At 51.1% G+C, this 25,754-nt stretch overlaps 1 protein-coding gene across 11 annotated transcripts in view; it reads right to left on the minus strand.

The window, feature by feature from the left end:
- Positions 1 to 3,041: 3,041 nt before the first annotated feature.
- The window catches only part of EHMT1 (euchromatic histone lysine methyltransferase 1), a 115,602-nt gene continuing 92,889 nt past the window's right edge, over positions 3,042 to 25,754 (minus strand). For all 11 annotated transcript variants that reach the window (XM_066980954.1, XM_066980959.1, XM_066980957.1 and 8 more), the window contains 12 exons: positions 25,577 to 25,699; positions 23,483 to 23,584; positions 22,677 to 22,781; positions 19,884 to 20,038; positions 18,945 to 19,112; positions 18,420 to 18,564; positions 17,350 to 17,427; positions 16,062 to 16,177; positions 13,657 to 13,743; positions 9,172 to 9,250; positions 5,899 to 6,074; positions 3,042 to 4,591 (listed from right to left, as the gene is read on the minus strand). In XM_066980954.1, the coding sequence (XP_066837055.1) occupies positions 4,408 to 4,591; positions 5,899 to 6,074; positions 9,172 to 9,250; positions 13,657 to 13,743; positions 16,062 to 16,177; positions 17,350 to 17,427; positions 18,420 to 18,564; positions 18,945 to 19,112; positions 19,884 to 20,038; positions 22,677 to 22,781; positions 23,483 to 23,584; positions 25,577 to 25,699 (1,518 nt within the window). In that variant the 3' untranslated portion in view covers positions 3,042 to 4,407. The remainder of the gene's footprint in view (positions 4,592 to 5,898; positions 6,075 to 9,171; positions 9,251 to 13,656; positions 13,744 to 16,061; positions 16,178 to 17,349; positions 17,428 to 18,419; positions 18,565 to 18,944; positions 19,113 to 19,883; positions 20,039 to 22,676; positions 22,782 to 23,482; positions 23,585 to 25,576; positions 25,700 to 25,754) is intronic.

Consider the following 25,754-nt stretch of genomic DNA (forward strand, 5'->3'; position numbering starts at 1 on the left):
TGTGGGCTCGTTACGCTGACCCCCATGTAGTTCTTAGACGGTTGAATGGTTTGCAGGAGTCGCAGCTCCCTGAGCTCCCCGTGCTTCTGGCCACTCGAGTTTGCAGCCCGTCCCCAGAGCCAGCGCTGTGCAGAGGTCCCAGCTGGGTGACCGGAGGGTCCTGAGCCTGCATGGGGGCCCCCAGAGATGTCCCACACAGGGATGGAGAGCAGCGTCCCCAGCAGCTCAGTGAGATCAAACTTCCTACCCCATTCCCCTCCTCTTGGCTGCATGGACAACACAGGATGCTGCGGGATGCTGCGGGATGCTGCGGGATGCTGCGGGATGCTGTGGGACGCACAACCTCTCCACGTCCCCATCAGCAGGTCCCACGTCCCCCTTCCCACCTGAGCTCAGGGCCCACATCCAGCACCTGGCCCCAGGGCAGCTGCATGACCCTGGGGATGCCCCAAAGCACCACACACCAGGTGCCGAAAGCCCCAGGAAACAGCAAATGAATCACTGGAGTTTTCTTTGTGTGTTAAGTGGAGCCAAGGGGAGTGTTGGCGGTGAGTGAAAAGGAAAAGAAATCCTCCGGTGCCAGCAAACGCCACAAGCAACGCCGCACACGGCAGCTTGAGAGCAAAGCCTGGATCAGATGCTCTCTGCCTGAAAAGAAAAGAGATCTTGCTCTTAAACAGCAGCAAAACCAGAGCTGCAGACAATTCCTCGGGCAGCCCAGGGCGTGCACAGCGAAGGCTTTGTACCAGTGGTTCGGAAGGAGCCATCGATTAACTCCAAAGCTTAGCTGCAGGCTGCACGGCAAGGTATTAACATGAAAATCGTTGCGTCCCTCCAAACGAAGCACCCACCAACAGGCCCAGCCCCACACAGCCCCGTTCTGCCTGGGAGCACGTTTTGCAAAGCCGATGTTTTTCAGCTTTTTAATCCCAAACGGTCAGGTTAACCCAAAGAAAGCCCTTTTTTTTTGGCTTTGTAAACAAATGCCTATTTTTGGCAAAAGGTGGAAATTCAAAATTTGGAATTGCTGCAGGAACCCAATAAATCCCCAATAAATCCGACGAGGATGGAACTGGCCCTTCCACATCCCCGTGCCCACAGGCATCGCCGGCTTAGGCCCCAGTGGCGTGACAAAACCAGGAAAAATTCCTACTAAAATCCCAGCCACTGCTGCCCTGACGGGCGTCAAATGCCTGCATTTACCGTGTGGAGCCCTGTGCAGGCTCCGGGACAGGCGGAGCCCCCGAACGCCGGCATTCCCCACGCCCTTCCCCAGGAAGATAACGGATTTGGGGATGTAATGCTCAGAGACTGGTTTTCTCCAGGGTTTTTCCAGCTCTCACCTTCAATTAAAGCCAATTATTTTCATTATGTTTAATTATACAATATCAGAACGTGTTATTGTAATTAGTGTTGGCCCACAATTAAACGGGCTCCGCACTGGGCACGTCGGCATCTGCGGGGTCCTGCCCGGCTCCCCTGGGAGCTGCGGCCAGCTCCCGCGGCAGCCCTGGAAGTCCAACACTGCAAACCCAGGACTTCTTGTCCAGCAAAGCCCACGGAGGACGCGTTTTATTGACCAACCGCCCTCCAGCCTCCAGACTTTGATGATTTGGGGATTTTACCTTTTCCACAAGCAAGCAAAACCGCCCGGAGAAATGGGGATAACGGCGAAGCAGGAGCGTTGGGACGGAGCCGGGGGAGGTCGGAGCCACTGGAGACATCCCCAAAGTCTTGGTGCAACGCGGGGAAAAGCGCTGTGGGAGCTCCCTCTCCTGGTCCACACCTCGGGAAGGGCTTTACCACGGGACCTGGGTGCAAGCGAAACCCTGCGAGAAACCCTCACAGTGCATCCTAACCCAACAGCCCCAAACAGCCCTGCTCGCTGCTTGGACACGGTGCTTGGCAAAGCCACGTCCCGGGGTGGGGGGCAAAATTTGGAAGGTGAGAAATGGGCACAGCAGCACCCCGCCTCGCCCCGGGGTGCAGCCCTGCTCCATCTCCCATCTAAAGCAGCCCCAAAAGCAGCCCCCACACACACACACACTCCTCCCTGTCCCCAGGTGGAACAAACACTTTGATGGATGTTTCTATGAGCCATCGAGTGCGCGGCGCTTGGAGGGCTCAGTACCTTTTGAAGCCGCAGATTTGGGGAGGCAGAGCGCGGTGGCTGTGCTAAGGCACCTGGCGAGCTGCCACCGGGCTCAGGGGCAGCATCCCACGGACCACGGGGCACCCGCTGGCACCGCAGGATGGCCAAACCTTCCAGAAACAGCCCCGAGAGGCCACGCAAAGCCAGAAAGTCCCCAAACTAAACCCAAAGCAAAGGCTGGCGCACACTGGCTCCCACCTGAGCTGACGGTGCTGCTGGGGCTCTGCTACCGTGGGCCAGGGCAGGAGGAGGGGGCGGCACTGCCCACCCCCAGGGAGAGCCCAGGATCCCCAGCACCTTGGGATTTCAAGATTTTAGGATTTCAAGATAACGAAAAATTTAAAAACAAACCAACCAACCAACCAAGCCACCCAGGCAGCTGAGCTTACTTTTTACCAGCTTACTTTTTTACTACCTTTTTTCTGAGAGTATCTTTTTTTTTTTTTTCACTCGCTTTCTTCTTTTCCCTTTCAGGCTCAAGGATGGGAAATGCAGCCCCAGCACCAAGGGCTCAGGACCCCCAGCCCCACACTCCGGGACAAGCCCCCACGTGCTGGCAGCGCTGCAGGCAAACAGAGGCCGAACTCATTTTAAAGCACTTTTTTTTTTTTTTATTGATTTCATTGAAAACAGAACAAGAAAATGATCAGAGCCAAAAGGCTGCTCCTTTAAAACTGTCAAAAACATTAACAGAAAAAAATAATAATAATAAACATGACGGCATTATGAATGTTCTAGAAGAGATGAACAAAAAAAAAACTGTTACTGCACTAATTACAGTATTTAAAGATATATGCAAAAAAAAAAATTAAGATAATGACCTGCCCAGCCACCACACAAAAGGTGATGGCAAATTTATTCACACTACAATACTAACAATTTAAAAAAAGTTTTGTGTTTTTTCCTGCATTTTATACTAAAATCACTTTGTTCTTTTTATACAATTGATAGTTTATATTCACGTGGTGAGCAAAAATCACACCAGAATCAGCACCGTTTTGTTTTGTGGTTTCTTTTTGTTGTTTTGTGTTTTTTGTGTTTTTTTTGTGTGTTTTTTTTTGTGTTTTTTTTTTTCTTTTTTTAATGCTAGTCCCCGATGTTTCAGTAATGGTAAAAAATAAATCAGTTTATTGAAACCTCATAGCATGTGGCTTAAAAATTAATCGAAGGTGCCCAGCGTTGAGAAAAGTGATGGGAACAGACGAGCTGGTGGCATCCGGGATCTTCTCGCTGCGACATGTCCTGTCTGCTGCTCGCCCCAGCCGGCAGACGCGAGTCGAGGTTCTCTATAATATATATATCATCCGCTTTATCTTTAAAAAAGAAAACTGATTTTCTTAAGAAGTTAGTGTCTTGTACAATCGCCTTCAACCTTCCCTCTCCACAACTGTTAATGCGGCAGGAGAGGGAGATCCTTCCACCGACGAAGCGAACACTGAAACTGTAACGCGGCCAAGGGCGCAGCCGGGAGCTGGTTCTAACGGAGACAGCCTGAACGGGAGCAGGGCCTGAGGGACGTCTCTGGTCGGCTCGGGAGAGACGGGGACCGAAGGGGGTTAAGTACTGTGGATTTCGTCTCATCAGAAGAGGAAAAAAAAAAAAAAAGCCGGTGGATTTGGTAACAAGGAGGCATGGGTTAGAAATGCCCTCTAGCTCCAAGGGAAAGGCCCCACCGCAACGTCCTGCGAGATGCGGCAGAAATTCGAGGTGTTTTTTTTAAAAAACAAAAATAAACCCCAAACTAACCAACGAAACCAAGCAGCAGACCCTGCCCCGGGGCTGTGCCAAGACAAGCGGCCGCCAGCACCTCCCTCCCCCTCCCCGCTCCCCCCGGCTTTTAGAAAGAAAGTCCCATCAAGTACTCAAAGTTTATTACAAGTGAACTGGAGATGACTTGGCATGAGCGATCCATTCAATTAACAATATTCGGAGGACGGGCAGCTCTCCCTTGGCTCTGACAACACTTAGCACATTAAGAGACGGAGGCCGGGACAGCTTGCATGGAAAAAAAACGCAACAGCCACCCCTCGGCACGCACTGTAAAAACCAGCAGCTTTCCAGGACCGGGGAGGGGAGAACAACGCCACGGAGGTGGGATTTGCTTTCACTTATTCCTCAAGTAACAGTCGGTGGCACAGCCCTAAGTGTCACGAACCCTTGGCTTTCCTTGAGCGGGTTTTCTCTCTTTAAATGGAAATTCAGACAGTATGTGAATCTATAGGGTTAAAACAAGTCAGTCTCTGGGGAGCGGAGCCTCAAAAGGGGCCGGCTGCTGTGGCAGAGCTGGTGTCGGGGAGCCCGTTTTCCTGCGTGTCCTGGGACGAGGTGCTCGCCTGCCGCTGGGCCAGCGCTGAGCTCGAGTGTTTGCACTTGGGTGAACCGCACTGACAGCTGAAGAACTTGCCTTTGATGTCCCAGAACCTGTCGCCGTAGTCGAAGCTGCAAGAGAGACACAGAAAACGGGGTCACTGCAATGTGCAGTGAAGGAACGATCGGCAGCAAAAGGGGTCGTGCACCTGCCCCAGAAGCTGGGGTTGGCAGCACCTGGGGCAATTCAGTGGCAGGGGATGCTGCACTGCAGGACCCCAGGGACCCTGGGGACATGGCTGGACAAGCAAACACTGGAGCAGCAGAGCTTTTGGCCCTCTGCAGAGGAAGGGGTTTGAGAGGGAAAAATTCAGGTGCCTAGCACTGTGCAGAACCTCCCCATCACACCCAGAGACTACCCTGGGCCAAATCCACGGAGTTCTGTTCTCTGTTTCAGTCCCACTGCTGGATAAAGCCACCCAGGGCCTGTTTACTGAGCAGAGCTGACCACAACGCTGCCTAGCCAAAAACGCGGGGAAATTCCCACAGTGAAGACCAGAATGGTGAGCAAGATGGGGACAGGCAGGCTGTGGGGTCTGTCCCTGGGGGAAACGCTGCAAAAAGGGCCTGTGAGGCCTGTTAATACACTGCGTTCATCCTCCCACACATGGAAACAGGAGAAGCAGAGGGGTCTGGGCTCTGAGCACAGCCCCACCGTGCACCATCACCTCTGAACCATCCCTGCCCGTGGGGCGCAGACGGAGCCTTCAGCCCCTCTTCTGCTTCTCCCTCCGAAGGTCACAATCAAAGAGAAATGCTGTGGGAAGGGCAGTTACTAGGTATCACCAAAACAGCAGAAGAAACGGGAAGAGTACAGAGCACAGTGACTGATGTCACTTAATTTGGAGGAAACCCTAGTGCTCAGAACACCGGTCAGGACACCTTGTGGGTGTCTGTGCCATCTCAGCACAGCTCCTAGGACTCCAGGGCACACACACATGGGGAGCAGCAGCTTCACAAGACCGGCAGCTTGGGCCACCACATATTCTTTGGCACAGTCCCAGTGCTTGGCACCAGGGCAGCATCTTTCCCATCCTGCCAGGACAGAGGCAGCAAAGGACCAGCCTAGGGAGGGCTGCATTCCTCCCTCCTAAAGGCAACAAGCCCAGCGACCTCCCGCTGGAGGAGTTACACTCACTGCTGGCCTGTACAGTGCTCCAAAATCCACGTAGGTGGGAAGCCAGGGACGTACTGCAAGAGGCAATGGAGATGTCCAAGAGAGGACCCCCCTCCCTGCCTCCTTCAGACCGACACGCGTGACCAGTGCCAGTACTCTGAACCCTTTTAAACCCACGTGCAATATGCCCCAGCCCCTGGGCTGAGCTGCGGCTCTTCGGGCAGCTCTGTCCCTCGGGCAGCCCCCCCCGGGCGGTACCTACCCGATTTCTTCTCCGGCTTCTATGTGCCTCGTGCTGAAGAAGGCGATCCTGGGAAAGCGGAGGTCCTGATGCGACATGAAGACCCGCACCGGGATGAGGTTTGGCTCGCAGAGGTGGTTTATGAAGCGGCTGATATTGCCGTAGAAACGGGCATCTATGCAGTACACCTCTCCATCCTGGAGGGAGAAAGGTTGCACGTTCTGTTAGGTGATGTTGGGTTTGGCATTATTCCTGCTGCTTGCTTAACCAATGACCAAAGCCCTGGTCCGTCCACTGATACTCTGGAGAGCTTCAAGAAGAATGACCAAGGAAGGCTCAAAAGGACTAAACGCATCCTTTTGCATTAACGGTACCCTGAAAATAGTTTTCTGCACAGCACTGTGCCCCGACAAGCCCAAAGACCTTCTAAAAATGCTCCTGACACTGGCTGGCACATCGGCTCTGCACAGAGCTGCTCTGCTGAAGCCCCAGTTTGGTGCGGTGGGGTTTATGCTCTGTGCAGACAAACAACTTATGGGTAAAAGCCACTGGACAGGGGAACAGGCATCTGTTCTGTCCCCTAATTGAATGTGACAGCGAGGAAACACAAAGCCAGAGCCTAGAGAAAATAGTTTTTTGCAGATAAAAGTGAAAGTGAGAACACAAATCCCCTTTCCATAGGGCCCAGACAGCAGTAATATTTTGTTTTCCATGAAAATAAAAGAACCCCCCTCCGGGCTTTTTTATTCCAGCAGAGAATGACTGTGCAAAGCAGATACTTTAATTACAGGAGCTAATTTCAGTTGCAAAGAGGCCAAAAGCAAAAGGATCCATTAGCAGTGCTCAAACTCCCTTTTGGGCAAGCACCTTGCAATCTTTAATGGATGAGCTGGGTCAGATCATACCGCCCGACTGGTGCAGGAGCCCAGGGAAGATGTCCCAGTGCCTGGAGAGGCGTCACCCACACGGTCCCACACCACACGGAGTGCTCCAAGCTCTGATTTCAGTCACAAGTAATTCTCAGCACTGCTTTCATCCACGGAAACGCCACCTTCCTTTGGCAAGGACAACATCACCCACTGCTACCCTGAGTGACCGTCTGGAAAGATCTGAGCTCTCCGCCACACGAGGCGAGATGTGTTGCTCGAGAACGGAGCCAGCTGCCCCGAGCAGCACAGGCGGCATCCTCACTGCGGCGCTGCTGAGGGGGACAAGTCCCAGAGCAAACCGTGTCCCACCTCGCTACAAGTTACACGGGTGTCGGAGTCGCATGGTGGCAGGTAGAGAGGAAAAGCAGAATCGTGACCTGCTCGGGGGGATGGGGCTCCTTGTCAACAGAGCAGGCAGACTGTAGGGCCGTGCAGAAGTCTGTGTTCGCCTCTTACAAGATCTTCAGTGCTTAAAGCGGAAGGGCGTTTTGATTTCAAATGGCTTTCAGTGACTGTCAGCAGCGATGCAAAAGGTTCCCAGTCGGGCACGAGTCCACACGTGGCTTTTTGCTGGCTCGCTCAGCGGCCAGGTGAGGCACCTGGTGCACCTCAGGGCAGCGATCCCACCGGTGTGTCGGTGTCACCAGGAGCGGGGTCAGCAGTTGTGTCGAAAGGCAACTCAGGCACGGTGAACGGGGAGGCTCTGGGGTTTCTCAGAGGGGCTAAGCCCTGGGAAAGCCCTTCTCGCCTGCAGCAGGGCTCAGCTCTGACCGCAGCCTCTCCCAGGTGGAGTGCAGCAGGGCTCAGCACACGCACGGGACTGCAGAAGGTGGGCCTGCCCGTGGGAAGGGGCGGCTTAACCCCAACAGAAAGCGACCACAGCAGCTAAAACTCGGCCTCATCTTTCCCACAAAGAGCATGTCTCTTCCAGCTCTCTAGCACAAAGAAAGCTCCCTCTTTCATCTGTGGAAACCCAGAGAGCACCCATTGTGCCGTCTTCCTCCCTGGAAGCCCCGAAATGGCAGCAAGGTTTGGCTGTTCGATCCCTGCCCTCTGTCAGACAGGGGGAGGGACGTGACTGCAGGGCCTGGCACGCTGCATGATTCACCTCGCACAAGTGACAACTCAAGAACAAGGACATCAGAAACGATGTCCCCATCCCGCTCTTCCACTTCAGCTCGTGCCCCACCCAGGCCACTCCTCCAGGGCACAACGGGACCCCGGGGCTGCCCTCCCAGGGCTTGCACCCGTAGCACGTCCCAGTGCTCGGGAGGCAACGGGACCGGCCGGGCTCTGCCCTGCCCTCCCTGCTCTGCCTCAGGGTTCTTTGAGCGATCCCTCACGAGCGGTGCCTGTAACACAGACGCTCCACTCTGAAGATGTGGTCTCTGAAAAAAGACCCCATGCTTGTTCCTGTACTTAAGTCTCCCTCCTTGCTTTACAAAGATAAAATCCAGTTGTTCTCCCTCGAGGCTGCCAGCCAGGGGCTAACCTCGAGGCCAGGCAAGGCCCAGGCAGTCTCATGCTCATAAACGCACAAAGCAGCATTAAGTCCCCACTGCTCTTTCATTTTTTAATTACGATTCGACCCCTATGTTTTCAGACAAACTACAAGATTCACACTTACCTTTTTTCAGCTGTTGAATGTCTGTCACTTTTTAAAAATAATAATAAAGCCAAATTTCTTTGTCACTAGGTGACGATAGGCACAAGACAAAGGCTATTTTACAACTTTCCTTGGGAGCCACCCCACTCTCCTGAGCTTACCTTTCTCTTCCTCTCCTTTCCCAAGGGAAGTCTGAAGTGACAGTCTTGCTTAAAAGCTTTAGATCGCACTTTTCAGAACAAGATTTCTGCTATGAGCCCTCTGCAGAGCAGTGCAGGACAACCAGCAGCAGAACAAGCCTCAGGTCCCTGCCAGGGGATCTGACGGATCCCTTTGTAAGTGAATGGCACCTTTTTCAGCCTTCCAGCTCATGCATCAACATCTTTTTATGAAGAGCTTACAGAGCTGCCAATCAACCCTGCTGCAAGCCTGCACACTCCTGTGCACACACCTGCATACTAACAGCCGCACAGCTGAACTCAGGACGTCCGAAGTTTTAACAGGGGAGCATCTTGCATTAACAACCCCTGCGGGCGGCACGTAACACGGTGGCCTGGAACTGCTGGGCTCTGTTACCATTTTAATGAACCCTAAAGCCTTACGCCTTATATTCTGAACAAAACCCAGGGAGGAAGCAGCCCTCCTCTTTGCAGGCTTTCAGACCGTGCTGTACATCAAGACAGAGACGAGTAATCCCTCTGCTCTTTTGGAGGAGCAAGACCTTGGGCTTGCCTCACGAGGCCCCTTCAGATACAGTACCTTGTTATCAAGGTCGAAGAGGTAGGAGTCCTCTTCACGGACGTCTGCCTCGGAGTCGGATATCAGCTCACCAACATACCTGCAGGCAAACAGCAAGGCAGGAATAAGACGCTCGTGCAACCATAAGCTTGGTTTCACCACCTCTTTGTGGTAGGAGGGGAAGGAGGAAGGGATGCAGCCCAGCACTGATCACAACCCATAGCCCCAGGGTCATTTCAGATCCACTCAGGCGAAAGGAGCTTTAACAACTGAAAGCAGCTAAAATCTGGCTCCAAGCCCAGTCTTTTCAGGGCAACACTTTTAATAATAAAAATGGAGTTCTGTTTCCAACTAAATTTACTTTCCCAAGGACCATGTTTTGTTTTGCAATCTCCTTTGTTGGCCAAGATCAAGACATTAATCCAACTCTCCTTATGTTCACTGTCAGACACACGTCCTGGCTCTCCTGTACAATACTGTAATGTGTGTGTTGTTTACATCCCAGTGTAAAAGGTTTGTTTCTGTTCTTCATTTTCCAGGGTATTTTGGCTGATTACATATGCTACATACCTGTGAAAGTCTTGTTTTAAGAGCCTTAGGTCTAACCTAACCTGGCAGAATCCCTGGAAGGATGTAGGCTTCTTTCTCATCCTTCTCAGACTAGGATAAACCAGAGCTACGATCTCAGTAACAACCACATGTTGTAAAAACAGGCACAAGGCAGCTTTCAGTCAGGCCCTCCAAGCACCACAAAACACATGCTCCTTGGCCTGGCTTGCTGAGAAGGACTCAACATCCACGCCACCTTCCACGCTCTGGCCAGATGCTGGTTTTGATGCAAAATCCCGAGTCACAGCAGCCCCTGCTGCCCGTGTGTTCGCTCATCCGTCTTCCAACCCGTGACACTTCCTGACCTGAGCAGCTTGCAGTCAAAACAAGAGACCCCAGAGGAGAGAAATTGAGCCAGAGGAAGGAATACAAGAAATCAGCAGCACAGTAGATTCTGGTACCAAAGCCTTCACAGCCTTTACCACAACACCACGGAGTTATAAGCTAAGGACTCACAAAACAAACATTCGTCGTAGCATCAACAGACGCTTCCACGATCGGCACTCTAACGGCTTTCCTCCGCAGCTTTCAAGGCATTTTAGAAATGTTAACCAACCATATCCATTTCCCCCTGTGGCTCGAGGCAGCATTTAACTCCTGGGCTCGGGAAGAGGAAAGCCACGAAACATTAACCCGGGGCGGACCCACGCGCTCGGTGACAAGGGAGCCTTTGGCTGCCGTTCCCAAATCTGAGCAGCCTGGCGAAGCCGCTCTGCCAGACCAGGAGGCTGCTGCGGCCATGTGTGCTCCTGTTGTTCGCCCCCGCTGCATCTTGTTATTTATTAAGCGCTCCCACAAGGCTGCAGCATTACTGGAAACCACACACTCACCGGTGACCTGAAGCAATAGGAAGATTATGGCCAGGGAAGGAGAGAAATTGCTGTAGCGTGGCACAGTAGCCAGCAGCAGCTAAGAAAGAGCTGAATAATGCTGCACGGAGAGGAACTGTGCTCAGTGGCAGCCACTTCAGGTTTACAAGTCAGTGAAACAAAATAAAAACCAATCTAATTAAAAACTGCTGTTTCCATGTTCCTTTACAGCCATTCCTGTAACTCCTCTCCTTTGCAGGACTGCTCACCAATACAAACTGTTCCCTAATTTCCCTGGTCTAAACAAAGACGTTTAACATGCTGATGGCAAGTAACCACATCTCAGAGCTGCACGCCGCCACTCCTCGCCACAAGATCAGAGCACACCGTGCAAAAACCACGAGCAACAATGAGTCCCCAGCACAAGCTGCGGCGTTTCCAGGGGTGTGGGAGATGGGACGGGGCGCCTGGGGCGCCTCTGGCTGAAGGTGTGGCTGCCATACCTGGCTCGATTCAGATAACATCTTATTAGACCATCATGTTTTGTACAGGAATTAAGTATTTGGAAACCACATAATGGACATACGCCAAAAGGAAAACACCAGAACCTTGGAAAAACCTCTGGTTTCTGCATCCCACTAATTCCAAACCTCTCCAAGGGAAGTCCTTAACCCACCGTGCCACCTCCAGCGTGAGCAGTCACGCTACTGAACAAAGAAGCCTGAACAGAGCAGCTTCAAAACAACCCACAGCGACTCTACTAGCAGCAGCAGGTTCTGAGGAGCAGCAAATTCTGGGGTTCGGGAGGAATCTGCATGGAGCACGTGGTGGACTTCCCCAGCTTACAGGCGTGGAAGAGCCCAGAGCGCGCCCCCTCTGCCCTGGAACCCAGCAGGGCAGGCACAGGGCGGCTCTGCCGCATCTCCCTCGCCAGGCTGCTGCTTGCAGGACCTCGCTGAAGGTACCGAGGGGGCTGGAGGGCAGCAGCAGCAGGGTCTGCAGCAGCTGCTCCCCAGCTGCCACCCCGAGGTGACTGCGGAGGGGCTGGCTGGTCACCGCGCTGGCAGAGCCTTGCTCCCAGCTGCTTCCGAACGCTGCTGAGTGCTTCCTACAGAAGCGAGTGCTGCGTGCTGCCAGAGTCTGCAAGCAGAAACGGGAAGGGAAATCATGTTTTGAGTGGTCACACAGAAAAGCAGAAAGCACAGAGCAGGCTGCAAACTAGTATGTGTGTGTGTAAGAAGGGCATTTACACGCAGAAAGAGTCTGCACGGCACCAGAGCCTGGAAGAGTTTTGCAAAATAAAACCACTGGGAGAACTATTCCATGCTCCCCGTGTGGGCATACGTGAAAAAATATGGAATAAAAGTCATTCTCATGCCAATACAATTAGCAACCTTCCAAAGCGGAGGAATAAGACCAGCACAAATTGACCACCCAGTCAGGGCACTGCTCCAGGCAGCCGATGCAAAATGCAAAATGCTCTTCCACTGAGCTCATCCAGGGAGCTGCTGTGTGCAAGCAGCCCCCGAGCACCGCAGGCACCGGGGCTTCTTGGCCAGAGGTGAGGAAAAGAAGGAACAAAGCCTAAAGGGCTGCACACGCAGAATTAGAGAAGAGGAGATTAGGGCAGCTGGCTTGAGGAAGGGCAATGGAAGAGACTGGAGTTGGTGAGTTGTGCAAATAACGTGTGTGAGAGAGAGAGTGATGGGGACAAGGCGGAACTTGCATGGGCAAGACGTGAATTAGTTCAGCTGTTTAGTATGCAGCTCATTTAGATAACGAAGAAGATAGTGCCTACCACTGAAACAGCCCCAGCAGCTCCTGGCAAGTGTGGAGGAAGAGTTAAGTGCGACTGTGGTATCTGAACCCCACCAGCTCTGACGCGCTCCCCATTGCACCTGTCTGTGTTAATTATAATTACACCGCTGCGCAGAGCTGCCCCGTCTCCCCGGGCTGCCTGTTTACCACTGCTTTTTTCTCTCGTGGATTAACATTCCAGCAGGATTTGGTAAAGTCGGTGCCTTTATTCTTTAGAAATTTGCTCGCAGGCTGTGGATCATCTCTGGGTGCTTAACCAAAACAAAGAGACCTGTGGGACTCAACAGGAAGCCCCACCTGAGGACAGACTTGAAACACTCCCCCACAAACAGCAGAGTTTTAAGAAACTCTGGAGAAAAAAAAAAGAAAAAAACTCTGAAAAAAAGCAAAAAAACATTTCAGCATTTGGCAGCTCCTGGATGCCTGGAGTCTACCTGGATGAAACACTTTGCTGATTTACTGCAGATTTTTCTTTTCCTTTATTTGTTTAAATTCTGCAATAATCTTCATCAATCCCCTGCCCGATCCTATACAGCATCAACAACTAGCTCTAAAAAACCCTAGCAAGCATTTTCATGAAGGTCAAGAGTCCAGTCTTATTTAGAAGATCTTAGCTCACTAGTACCATAATGAAAAAAACACTTTCCAAAATATTTAATAAAGTACATGTATCACTTTAGAGTCTAAAAACTGTGGGGTTCAGCAGCAGTTTTTTCACTTGCCATAAATCTCAACTTTTTTGTTCCCAAGTACTTTTATTGAATCAGGGCCTAAACTTATACTTGACGCCAAGTGCCTTACTGTTCTGCTGAATCAGACTAAAGCCAGAGCTGTGACCCTGGGAAACCTCTTGGGAAGTCAGTACTGAAACGGAAAATGATCCGATTTAAAAGTTGTTCCGAATTCCCACAACCTTAAACATCCTATATATACGTCCCATATGAACAGGCGATGCACCTGCAGCATGACCCAAATCTGTTTTTTCCCCATTGCTCATGTGTCACAGGGATAACAGAGCCCCTGACAACAAGCTCACCACAGATCCCAGCACGATGTAGAGGGGTAGGAAAAGCTCCATGCTGCAAGGAAAAGGACAAACGGAGCAGGAAATGGGATCAGGAAGCCTCATAGTGAGGGTGAGCAATTCTGCTCTGTGCCAATTTGATTTGCATGAAAACCTCTCCCCAAAAGAGGAGCGAGTGCAAGCCATGCCAGCCCTTGGGAAGTGACGCGTTTGCGTGAGCTAATGAAAGCTGAGCGAATAACTTACTCGCACACAAAGGTTCCCAGTGGAATGTCTTGCATCGTTCGCACACCCCAGCCCATTTTTTGTGTCCGGTAGAGCTGCAACCGAGTCCTGGAGAAGAAGAAACAAAACCGTATCAATGGCAGCACGGAGCAGAAAGGCAACAGATTTTTTTTTTTGCAGAGGGAAGAACAAAAAAAAAATTGCAACCTTCAATCAGCAGCAACTCAACGATGGTTTTGGTGTTTGATCCCCCCGTTCTCACGCTGGTGCCACTACGCACGTGCTCCGCTCCCAGTGCTGCTCCAAGCCAGAGGACAGACACCGGGGGGGCACTGCCTGGGGACCAGGAACGGGTGCCCACCACCCCCTCTCCCTGCCCAGCTGTAGCTGGTGAGGCGCACACCTGGTGCCTGGACGCATTCAGGACTGGGGAGGAGGGCACGGGGCTGGATGCTCTGCGTGGTTACACCGCTGAGGATTCGCATGCGGGACCCCAGAATCCCACCACCTGAATTTCTTTCCCTTTCACGCACACACCTGGCACTTGGGGGAAGGCAGGGAAGCTGGAAAGGGACTTAAGGTTCTGAAGGGAGGGGTGCTGCAGGGGGAGGCAGGGAGCTTACAGTGAATTAAGAACACCCTGAGCTAAGTGCTCTGATCCCTTTGCCCTCTGCTGAGGCCAGTGCATTTAGCTGCTCCATCATATCCAACTCCCTGGATGAAAGACAAGGAAGAAAACGCTGCAACCTGAAACTTCTTGGTGTAATAGCTGCTCTGTGGAATTTTACTGATGGAGTTTATAGGCAGAGAAACAATGCTGTAAGTCATTCTGCCTCCTGCTCAGCCAGAACTTGAGTTAAGTGCAGGATGAACGATCTCCAGGGCTAGGGAACGCTCTCTCTCCCCCCGAGGGAACCAAACCCCACTCTCAGCAATGCTGTTATCGGAATAAAGAGAAATCCGATGCTCACCTTAACTTCACCCTGTTGCTTTTTCCAGTATTTCTCTCCTCTTCCCCCCACCCATCCCCTCTTTGCAGCGTCAGCTCAAACCACGCTTCCTCTCCAGGGCCGATCATTTTCTCGTATTTGTTCACAGCTCCTGGAGCCTTAACCAGGAGCAAAACAGGACGTCAAGAGGACAACTGCTCTCATAAACTGGCTATAGCGCTGCATTGCAGGCTTGAGGAAGATCCCCTCTGTGTTGCCTCGTTCATCATGGTACGACAGAGCTGAGCTCAGGTTTGGTATCTGCTGCTGGGGCCAATGCCAGCAGCAGTGGGACCACGGCTTCCCTCTGAGCTGGGTCAGCCTGCCAGACAGGAACATACGTACTGCCTTGCAGAGTTCACTTGGAGCAAAACTGATAAGGAAATGCTTAAAATGAAAGGGGAGCACCCACATGCCAAGCTGAAGACCAAACAGCAGGAGTTTTACACATTTTCTCCGCAGGGACCTCAAGCACAGCTCTGCCAAGCACCTGACCTCGCCATAGCTTCCCAACAGAGCCACGCTCCCAGGCTCCTGGTCGTGTTTCCAACCCTTCCTGTCTTTCAGAGAAACGCTTGAGCATGCAAGAAAGCAGCAGCATCAGATCTAGCTGTATAGCTCCTAAGTAAACACCCACATAGACACTGGAGCTCTGGAGTTTGGCAGGGAAAACCACAGAGGAGTAAAGTTCTGTGGAAACGCATCCAGCCTTTTCCTTGCTTATTTTTAATGTTGCAAGATGTCCTTGGACATACGAAGCCCACAAAAAGTGTTATCAGTAGCATAACAAAAATGCAGAAGTTTTTTTCCAGTGGCATTCCTTAGAAGTTTGTCCCGATACATTCAGTACAGTGGCGAACTTCTCCAAAGCAGAGGTGCAATGCAAAACATTTTAATATTTAGTCTGGCACCAAAGCCATAACAGCCTAATCTGCAGCACTGAAGCCAACAGGTATTCAAATATCCAGTTCAGGGGGAGTCAGGCCAATAACTGGGAAACCTTAAGCAGCCAAGTTTGTGCATACTGGCCTGTATCTGTAATGTAAACAGCTAGCTTACAAGTTCTTCTGAACGCAGGCTTTGCGTTTTCTGTTGCTGTTTTTTTTTTCAGAGCTCTCTACCTGAGAAGATACATGCAGGCTGCTCATGCACAAGCAATTTGTATGTTTTATGGTCAGGCTGATGAAAGAACAGCGCAGTTCCCACATGACGGGGCAGAGGCAGGGCACAAACCAGCCTGCTGCTGCTTCATTCCCACCGGCAGCGTGGAGGAACCCACTGTGCCTCCCACCACCGCGTGGTGGCACCTGCCCCACCTCTCTTTCACCCCTGGAAGCCCTGGCTTTTGTGGGTTCGCAGGCGGAGCTGAGGCTGGGGGGGCTCTGTGGTTTGGGGGTGTTTTTGCCGTGACAGCTGCGTGTGGATCCTCCTTCTCACCTGAGCCCATTCTGCACCACCCGGTTCCTACAGGTCCGCCAGCACGAGCACGCGTGGTTACACTCAAAGATCAGCGGTGGCTCGGCCATGTTGAACTCAGGCAGGAGTCGGCCGTCCTGAAGAGGAGATGCATTGAAGACTGGGTTAGTTTTCTGTTTCTGTGACCCCTCCAAACCAGAGGCAGGCCCAGAGCAGAATTTCCCCGAGTACAAAATGGGCCAGACAACCCCAGCACGGAGGTATGCCCCGACCTCCCCCAAAATAACCTCAGACCTCAACTTCTGCAGAGGCTCTCCTCCTCCCTGAGAGTGGCACACAAGCCGCTATCACAAACAGCTGACGAACAGCAAAAAAACACCTAGATTTTTACTGCCTGGCATCACCCTATGCACCACCAACAAAAAACTATTTTACAGTGCTTTGCAAAAAATGGTGTGCATCATCATTATCATCATTTTGCAGTGCTGGAGGGGAGAAGCAGATGCTTTGTCTATCTCTGGAATAAAGCCTAAGCATCCAGATTATAAGGCCAGTACACCCAAGTTCTAAACCACATTATCTTCCCAAATAACTCTCCCAAAAAAGCTACAATTCAATTATCTACCAACCATATAGGATTAAGAAAGCGATAGAGGCAGTTCATCATATTTAACAAATTTAGCTTTTATGGCTTTAAAGATGTAATCACCTATTAATGTGTAAATAAAATGGCTACAAAGCAAAGAAAGATGCCAATATTCCCCCTGGGAGAAACTTGCAGAGATTCGCAGAACTTCTGATCTTAGCAGAACCTGTCCAAATATTAACCTCAACACCTCCCTGGAGGATTGAAGCATACTTACCCAAAACAAACCAAGCTTCTGGCAATGCTGAAGTTAAAACATATTTACTTTGCCTTCATCCAGAAGGATCGCGATAAATAAAGGCAGGCAAAATCCCTCTACTACCCTCCCCCTGTTTACATATTACAGCATTTTCTATGTTGCTCTGAGATGGAAGCTGATTTCACGCATGGATTTCTAAATGCTCTCTATCACATGGGTATAATTAATGGCTCAGCTGGCATGACAGCAACACAAACAAATAACAATGGAAAAGCTTCCCTGAGTACACATTTTGTTATTATCACATATGCCTCAAAGCTGAAACTGCAACTTTAGGCATTTTAAAGTAAAAATTAGAGGAGCTGTGCAAGAAACTGTTTTTAGGTACTATCAGAAATTCTGAATTTTGCCAAATTCAGCTAGCCAACACTCATCTAACCAGATACGAAGTTCTGTGTCCTCACCTTATCATACCAGCAGCGCATACTGAGTTGGCCACACATGCAGTTACTGGAGGAGCAGTCGTCTATACATACACAATACTGAAAGAGAAGCAAAAGGGGTCAACTCCAAGCCACTCTTGTGTAAGTGAAAGAGCAACTTCTGTAGCTGGGCCAGAGAGGAAACCACAAGGCTTCACCTCCTGCCTGTTGCTGGAGTGCCTCCCAAGCACTTCCAAAAGAGGCCCTTGCTGCAGCTCGTTAGCCAGAATGATAACCAGACTCATCAGTTCAGTGGAATGTTTACTCAGTTCCTTATTTCTAAGTACAACGAACAACAAAGGACTCTGGCTTGCAGAAGATCCCATAATGAGCCATGTTACTAACCTTCCTCTGGACCTTATGAGCTGTACTCCACGCTTGAGGACAAGGAAAGCTCTGAGAAGGGACCAGAGCTGGGGATGACACGATGATATTTCTCAGTCCTCCCCTGCTGCATGCCTCTCCCCACACGGGTGCTCCAGCTGGCTGCTTCCCCAGCACGCCCCCAGCCAGCGTGGTCCCACCACCGGCTGCTGCACAGCGGGGCTTGGCCTGGGGAAGTTCCCTTCAACCATCCCCGAGCTGCACCTGGAGAGGAGTCACCCTCTCTCAATGCTTCCCCTCCTCTGCTTCACAAGCCAGCCTTTTGAGGAGATCCAGTATCACAATTGAAGGCCTTGGCCTGGGTGCTGCAGTCACTAGAAGACAGCACGAGGAAGGGCTCCCAACAGCTTCACTGCCTCTCCAGAGCCAGAACAGAGGCAATGGCTAAAGGGGAGCTGCATCAGGCAGCACCAGATGGCTGATGCTGCAATGCACAGCCAAACGCAGAGGTTAGAGTAAGTCTAGGAAAGGACAAAAAGCAGAATCCTGTCCCCTAGAGCAAGAGCTGGAATCCAGGACTACAGCCTTAGCTTGGATTTGATGACAACGGTAGGATGAGATATTCCCATTCTGAATGCAAAACCTGTGCTGTGGCGCAGCGCACTGCAACGTCTCTAAGCGCACACACCAGGACAGGAAAAAACACAGGGATACATACAGTCCCTCACCTGTAAATGAGTGATGTTTCTATCGATGTCCATTGGGGATGTGACACAGTTCTGCGAAACGTATTTGTAGTTGCTAGGACAAGGCTCACTGTCCACTGAATTGACGCAGGGAATCAGGATCCTCTCGTAACCCCGGGCAATGTCTCTGTCAGAGGCAGAAAGAATTGTCACAGAAGAAAAGCTCCCCCGAACAAGGGGACATTCAAATGACATCCTGGGGCAGAATTACTGTCTTTGATCACTGAGCATTCAAAGCCTGAACGCAATTCAGACTAGAACAGAGTTCATTTCTTTCCGCTCTCCCTTACAGATTGTTCTTTGTGCGTGCAAATATTTCCATTTGGAAGAATGAATTTACAAGCCTGAATCAGCATGTGTTTAATTCCCGCTAAGCTCAAACTGACCTTCGCACCAGTTTAGAAAGCTAAGCATGCACTTAGAGTCCTTTCTCAAACCAGGCCTCCAGCCTCCCCCTCGCCAGGGCTGTATTTCACAACCACCAAGCAAAGCCAGCCAGATTCTCACCTGCTCACTACCTTCTCTATCTGGGCAGGCTTGTCAGTCGACGATTCTCTAAGAGTCTTGTTCATCTGTAGAGCCACCCAGACCTGAGAGTTAAGGCTGGAGCACTGGAGTGGAGTCTCACCCTCCTTGTTCTTTAAAGTGACATCCGAGCCACGGGAAAGAAATAGACTGCAAAACAGCAAGAAAGGATAAGCATCCCCCAGAGAAACTGCGCAAAGGGAAAAGGAACTGAATCACGTCTCCAGCCAGCCCTTAAGGGACAAGGTAGAATCTGTAGCAGTGAATAATCACCTGAGTTTTCTTTATTAAGCATGGTTCAGTGAATCCTTCTACACGAAGGCGCTGGCAGAAGCCACAGACTGGAGCTCTGGGCAAATCTTGCCTTGCTCCAGGCATGACAAGTGCCTTGCTGGTAGCCAGCCTGACTTCAGGCAGGCTGGAAACTCTCTCTGGCAGGGAAAGACAAGGGGAGGGAAGAGTAGGATGGAAATGGAAGAGTCCCATGGGAAACTGGTATTGGACTCGGCCCCTGTTTACATTCACCAGCTTTTGGTGAGGACACATACTGAATTTATTCCTAGCAGCGCCTAAACGAAACAAAAGCCCCGTTACTCTATTATGCCACAAAAAAAAGCTTTGATCGAGGATGCCCAACCCCTTTGTGCTGAGAAGCCCATGCTGAGCAAAGCCCTTCAAGCCTTCTGCCCAAGACTCCAGGACTACCCCATCTTTTGTGACCTTTTTTACAACAGCTCTGGCAGCAGCTAGTATTTCAGACCCACCATGCCTAGGAGCAGGGCACCAGAGAAACAAGCCCTCCATCCCAAATTTGGTCTGTGTGTAAAAGCCAAAGGCTGTCCCGAGCTTCCAGCCAGCACCCGGGCAGAAAGGAGCGACCAGGGGAAGGGGGAGAAGTGGCGGGGCTGGAGCCGTACTTACACCACACACTCGTAGCGGTTCTCTCTGGCTGCGATGTGCAGGGGGGAGTCTCCGTGAATATTCACCGCGTGTAGATCACACTTAGCAGCCAGCAGTATCTCCGCAATGTCAACGCAGCCAGAGAAAGCAGCCCAGTGCAAACAAATATTTTCCTCCTGGAGGGGAAGAAAACAGAGCAGAGAGGCTGTTTAGCACATTACAATCCTATTGCTTTGGGACTTCACCATCCTCAGCTCTGCACCTGGGGCATTCAACACGTAGTTCCTTTCTCCTCCCCTGCACTGCTCATTCTGGCTGGGAGTCCCGAGGCAGGCAGGGGAATCTCTGCGGAGACGAGCAGGGAGTTCTCACTCCAGCCGCCTCCACACGCCGAAGATGGGGAGGCTGCACGCAAAGCGGCCCATCGCCTTCCCTGTGCACGCAGACAAATCGTCTGTCTCTAAGCCACAAAACAATCTGGATCAATCCACAAGAGAGGTGACAGACACGAACAAGCACACTGGAAAAGGCTAGAAGCTGAGCTTCCCCAGCCCAGACACGCAGCAAAACTAGCATGTCTCCCAGGGTTATAAAATGAGAGAGAAGAAGTGTCTGCCGAGCCAGAGCAGAGCACAGGCTGTAGGGTATATGAAGGTGCTAGAAAGAGAACCAGGAGGCACACGGAAAGCAATCAATCCGACTTCAGGCATCTCTTAAATACTGTATGTACTCATCGCTCACTAGCTGCACTAGAAATAGCTGAACACTCATCTTTTTGATGGAGGTATTTTAAGCGATGATACTGTTTTCTGTTACAGTGCAATTTGCAGCACACTTTAGAGTCCTTCCCCCTGACAGGCTCTAAAGATGCCGAATACAACAGTGCAATGATAGTAATGATCACCGAACTTCTTTTTTTCAAGTAAAAATAAAGCACATCTTTTAGTCATTGCAACTTAACTTAGATGTTCTCTAAAACGAGGAGGCTATTAACATACACCAGGGAGTGGGGAGGCCTCTTTCTGCACGGCTTCTGCCTCCCACCATGGGTAAAACATATAGGAAAACTCCTCAGCACAACACACCGATCTACGAAAAAATTAATCCTGTCGCTGCACACCACACGCTGCCGCTCAGACACATTACAGACACCTAGATTTGCTGCTTCGCACCGGCTACTGCCTAACAGCAGCGTAATTACAATCAAAAGCGTTTCTCGCCAAGGATGATGTTTCCCAGCACAAGCGACAGTGCTTCTTAATGGCTGCAATCAGGAGACTCCGCGCTGGAGGTACTGTAACGGATATGCCATGCATACATCTGCTGAGGGGATATTTTTCTTTTAAGTAAATTGTTGACTGAGACGATTTGATTTTCATCATTTAATGTGTGATCTTGTAGCTGGCAGCCAAAGGCTTCTGTGACAGCTCAGACAAGAGACAGTTCTATTCGGAGTCTGTGCTAGGGCTCTGAGGCCATGCAACAACCCAAAAAGTCACCGCTCCCACCTCGATTCCTGCTCTTAGGAACAGTACCAAGTCTGGACCTGCCTGGAACGATTTCAGTTACCGAGGAAATGGAGACTCCTACTGAGAAGGGACTTTCAGACTGGGGAAGGCGACACCCTGAGAACAGCTGGGGTCATTCTGCGCTCCATGAGACAACCGTGCCTGCACCTACCCCTGCCAGCACCCAACAGGCGCTAGAAGATGTGTTTGGGAAGACAAATACAAAACAGTGCTTATATCCATTGGAACCAGAAAAGCGCTAGCAGCCTTGGACAACAAAACGTATCACCATGAGGTATGCTAGAGAGTGAGCTGACGGCAGGGTAAGTACTTCGTTGTAACCTCTGTGCGTGCAGGAAGCAGTGAAGCCAGTTGCCCCTCAGTTACTAAACTATCTCACGTCTCCTACAGACCAAAGCCTGAAGGAGCTCATCACACCCTGGTTCATACCCAAGCTTGCCTTGCAGGCACTTGTGGGGTTTCAATACGCTAAAGAGAGATGGGAAAAAGTAAGGAATACATTAGTAAGAAAAAAAGGAGTTGTGCTGATTAACAAGCTCCGAGCAGAAGTGTGGATGTAGTCTCCTTTTCCCCCTTCAGTCATCTCCCTCTCCTTTTGTCTTTTTAGTTGAAAATCCCCACGAAAACAGCTGACAGACACACGGGGCCCCCAGAGCGCCCACCTGAGGCGCTGAGCAGTGGAGCCCTTCCCACTCAGGCAGGTTTTACAGAGGTGAAGCAGGCCAAGAGCAAGCTCTGGCACGCTGGCACACTCCGTCCACGTTGGTGGCTAGGGGTTTGTTGTGCCTAGGAAAAGCCAGACGTGCAATATTTGCTGGCAGAGTTGCTGCAGCATCTGCCCAATCCATCTGCAGAGCACGAGCATGAGCTTGTGCCCCACAAAAAGCACGCAAGATGCCCTCAACACGCAGTGGCCCATGAACAACAAGGAGCAGTCAAGTCTGGTCCTGAGGGCGATTGTCCCGGCACAGCATCCAGGCGACAGCAGGACAGACCCAGGCAGACCAGAGGCAGTGATGCACAGAGCTAACTACGCCCTGCAGCACCACGTACAGCATCCTTACAGGCTACATCAGAGGAGCCGGAGGAGGACTGCTTGCCCGCTTGTAAAGCTTCTTCTACAGCACGGAAGAATATTCTCCCACCAGGCACTCGCCTCCACCTGTGTCAAGGGATCACTGTGCCTTCCTGCACTGAGCCTGAAATCTGTGTTCTTGGGCTCGTTTAGTTTTTAAGCAGAGATTGTGAATTAATTCTAAAACCGATTGTCCAGAAGGAACCTCACGTTGTCTCGAATGTTGATGTCCGACCCCTTTGCCAGCAGCAGCTTCACCAGCTCGATATGCTTGTACTCAGTGGCCCAGATCATCGGCGTCCAGCCTCCATCATCCTGGGGAGGGAACGGAAAGGGTGAGACATGCAGAAGGGGCAGGACTGTCTCCTGCTGACGTTCACATGCGCCCTGGCAGCCACAGCAGGGTGCACTGCCTGGGAGCCACAGACCCCTTCCCTCCCCACGTAAGCCTCACTGCACTCCTTCAGTCTATGCTGCTGCAGGGAAAGGTCCCTCAGGGTCCTGCAGAGCCCGGCAGGATTTGAACCAATCTGCCTCAGCAAACTCCAGTTTATTTGCAGCTCAGCACAATGCTGATGGATCTCAGGGGGTTCAAACCCAGATGACTGTCCAAAAGGCACGATGAATGCCGAGCGTCTGTGAAAGCTCTTGCAAAAGCTCACAGAAGCTCTGCAATGGCGAGTGCTAGGCTAGACCTGTCCCACAGCAAGACCACAATCCCACCTCTCTCTTAGAGGAGCACAGTTGCACCCTTGGGGAACAGGCTCCTCCAGCAAATTCAGGGTCAAGGAGAAATTGCAAATGGAGATACACAGAGGAAAAGTTTCCATGAGGTCAGCGGGGCGAAGGTTTCTGCAGCAGGGCAGAAGGAAATGCCCACGGCACTGCCACCCTGTCACCTTTCTCACATCCTCCCCAGCAGCAGGGCTGCCTTCCAGCGACCAGACAGCACGCTGGCAAGACTCTTGGCCCTGCCCGGAGAAGAGCAGCTTCTGCACCTTGCAGAAAGACCTCACCTGGCAGTTGACATCCATCTTCCCGTTGGACAGGAGGTACTGAACAACATCGTAGTGCCCCTTCTTGGCAGCCAAGTGCAGACACGTGGAGCCCTCCGCATCCTGGACACAAGCACAGAACAAGCACTCAGGGAACACCCCCTGAAAAGTAGTCTTGTTTCAACCCAAAATATTCTGTTTATACTTTTTTTTTTTTTTTTTTTCTTTTTCTATTAGTACAGGGCTTAACCCAACACTTGGCAGCAGGGCAAAAGGAGCTGAGAGCCTCCACAGTGACCGAGACCCAGCGTGCCCACAGCCATGTACCGAGACAGGGGATAAAAAACATCAGCGATTGTTGAAAGGAGAAATGCTTCTGGGAGCTGAGAATACAGGGTCTGGTGTAGATGGGCAGGCTGGGGCTGTGAGTCATGATGGAGACACTCCCACACCAACACCGAAAATCTCGTCTGGAGTCTGATTTTTATCAGACGCTTACATCCCAAGAGCTTAGCACACAGCAAGGCCTGGAGAGCAGGAAATAAAGAGGAGGAAATGAAAACCTGACAAGCAGAACGATTCCTTCCTACTACGGAGTCTTCTGATGGAGGATTTGCCCTGAACAGAGAACACAGCACAGGGATGGGGAGCAAGGATGGGAAGCCTCGGGTCAGGGACTGTACCGAGGGGGCTCCCTGGGGCAAAGGAGGGGTTTGCACTCTCCCCTAAAAGCCTGACACATCCGAATAACGCCACAGCCTTCCCCTTAAATCAGTATGAGCCAAGTGCAGCTTCTCCATGGAGAAGCTCTCTGCAGAGAGCCAGCATGTTCTAATATAGATTTTCTGCAGTTTTGGAGTGGGGCTGGTACCTTCCATTACCAGGATCGGCAGCTTCAACCCGGGGTCTGAGAAGCCCCCACCCCTCGCCCTGCAGGCCGGGCACGCTGGGGCACCCCCTCACCAGCTACTTCTTGATTCTGCAGTGAAATGGCTGGAGCTGATTTCCAACTGCAATGTTGCCACTTTCAGAAGATGACTTAATTTAGTGCAAGAAACTAATTAACATAATAAACTAGTCTAGACTTCAGACATGATCTCAGGCTTCTAATTTGCTTTTGCAAGCTCGGGATGTTTTCCTTCCTTTTACCTTTAGGAGCAGGAAACCTCTTTCCTCTCTGACATGAATAAATCAGGTGAGAGACATTTAGACTGCTGCAAGGTGCTCGGGACAGCGGCCACCATGAACACGCAGGAGCCTCCCCTGCCCTTTCCCCGTTCCCAGCTCAGAACCAGCCTCCCAAGGAGCCATTTAAAGGCTCATGACGGACTGCCGTTCTTATCTTGTGCAATCCACCCAGCCTAGCTAGCTGCTTCACAAAAAGAGCACCCCAGCCCTGCCGTACTCCCCAGCAGCAGGACAGGAGCGAGCCAACGGCTGCAGGCTGTAACAATAAGAAGTTCACATGGGGAGGGTTCCCGTGCTCCAAGCAGAATCTGATTTAAGGGTTTGATAAACGATCTGTGTATTTTCCAAGATTGCAAAGCAACCAGAGCATGCTAAAGATGAACAGACAGCTGCATTTTATTGTATTTGTTGAAATTAAGGGGTAGAGAGTTTAAAGATGGGGTCCAATTTTGCCACTGCTGCGTGACTGCGAGAAAGCACACATCAGGCCTTTGGAAATCAAAGCTTCCTCTGTCATTTTTGCTGGCTTTGCAAGCACCTAATTACCAACCCATTTTAAAATGTCACCCCCAAAATCTCATTATTAATTGCCTGTAGAGAAGGAAACGCTGAAATCGAACTCCAAACGCACTGCAGTGGGCTTCTGACAGTAATACTCAGTGGTCTCGTATCTAACCAAACACCCCCACATTTGGTGACGTGAAGTGATGTAGTAACAACAGCATTTCCCCACGTGCACAGAGCCATGACACTGCATCATTAAAATACCACCACCACCAACCACAGCCTTTCCAAGCCTTTGAGCCCCGGGCAAACAAGTCCATTTCCCTCTTCCTGGGCACTTCCACCCAAGTCTTAAAACCCGTCATGAAAGAAATAACGGACAGAGGCTTCTTCAGGAGAAAAGGATAAGGAATAAATTGCTACCTTAGGATCTACTAGTGCTCCAGCCTTGATAAGGTATTTCACAGTTTCCAGGTGGTTGTTTTCCGCTGCTTCCATCAGTGGGGTTCTCTGGTCTTCAGAGCAGCTGTCTATATTCGCACCAGCCTGTTAAGAAGCCAAGGCAAATACAAGGACAACTGTAATCGTTACTAGTTAGCAG

Source organism: Anser cygnoides, chromosome 20 (genome assembly GCF_040182565.1).
Source record: "Anser cygnoides isolate HZ-2024a breed goose chromosome 20, Taihu_goose_T2T_genome, whole genome shotgun sequence".
Classification (NCBI taxonomy): Eukaryota; Metazoa; Chordata; class Aves; order Anseriformes; family Anatidae; genus Anser; species Anser cygnoides.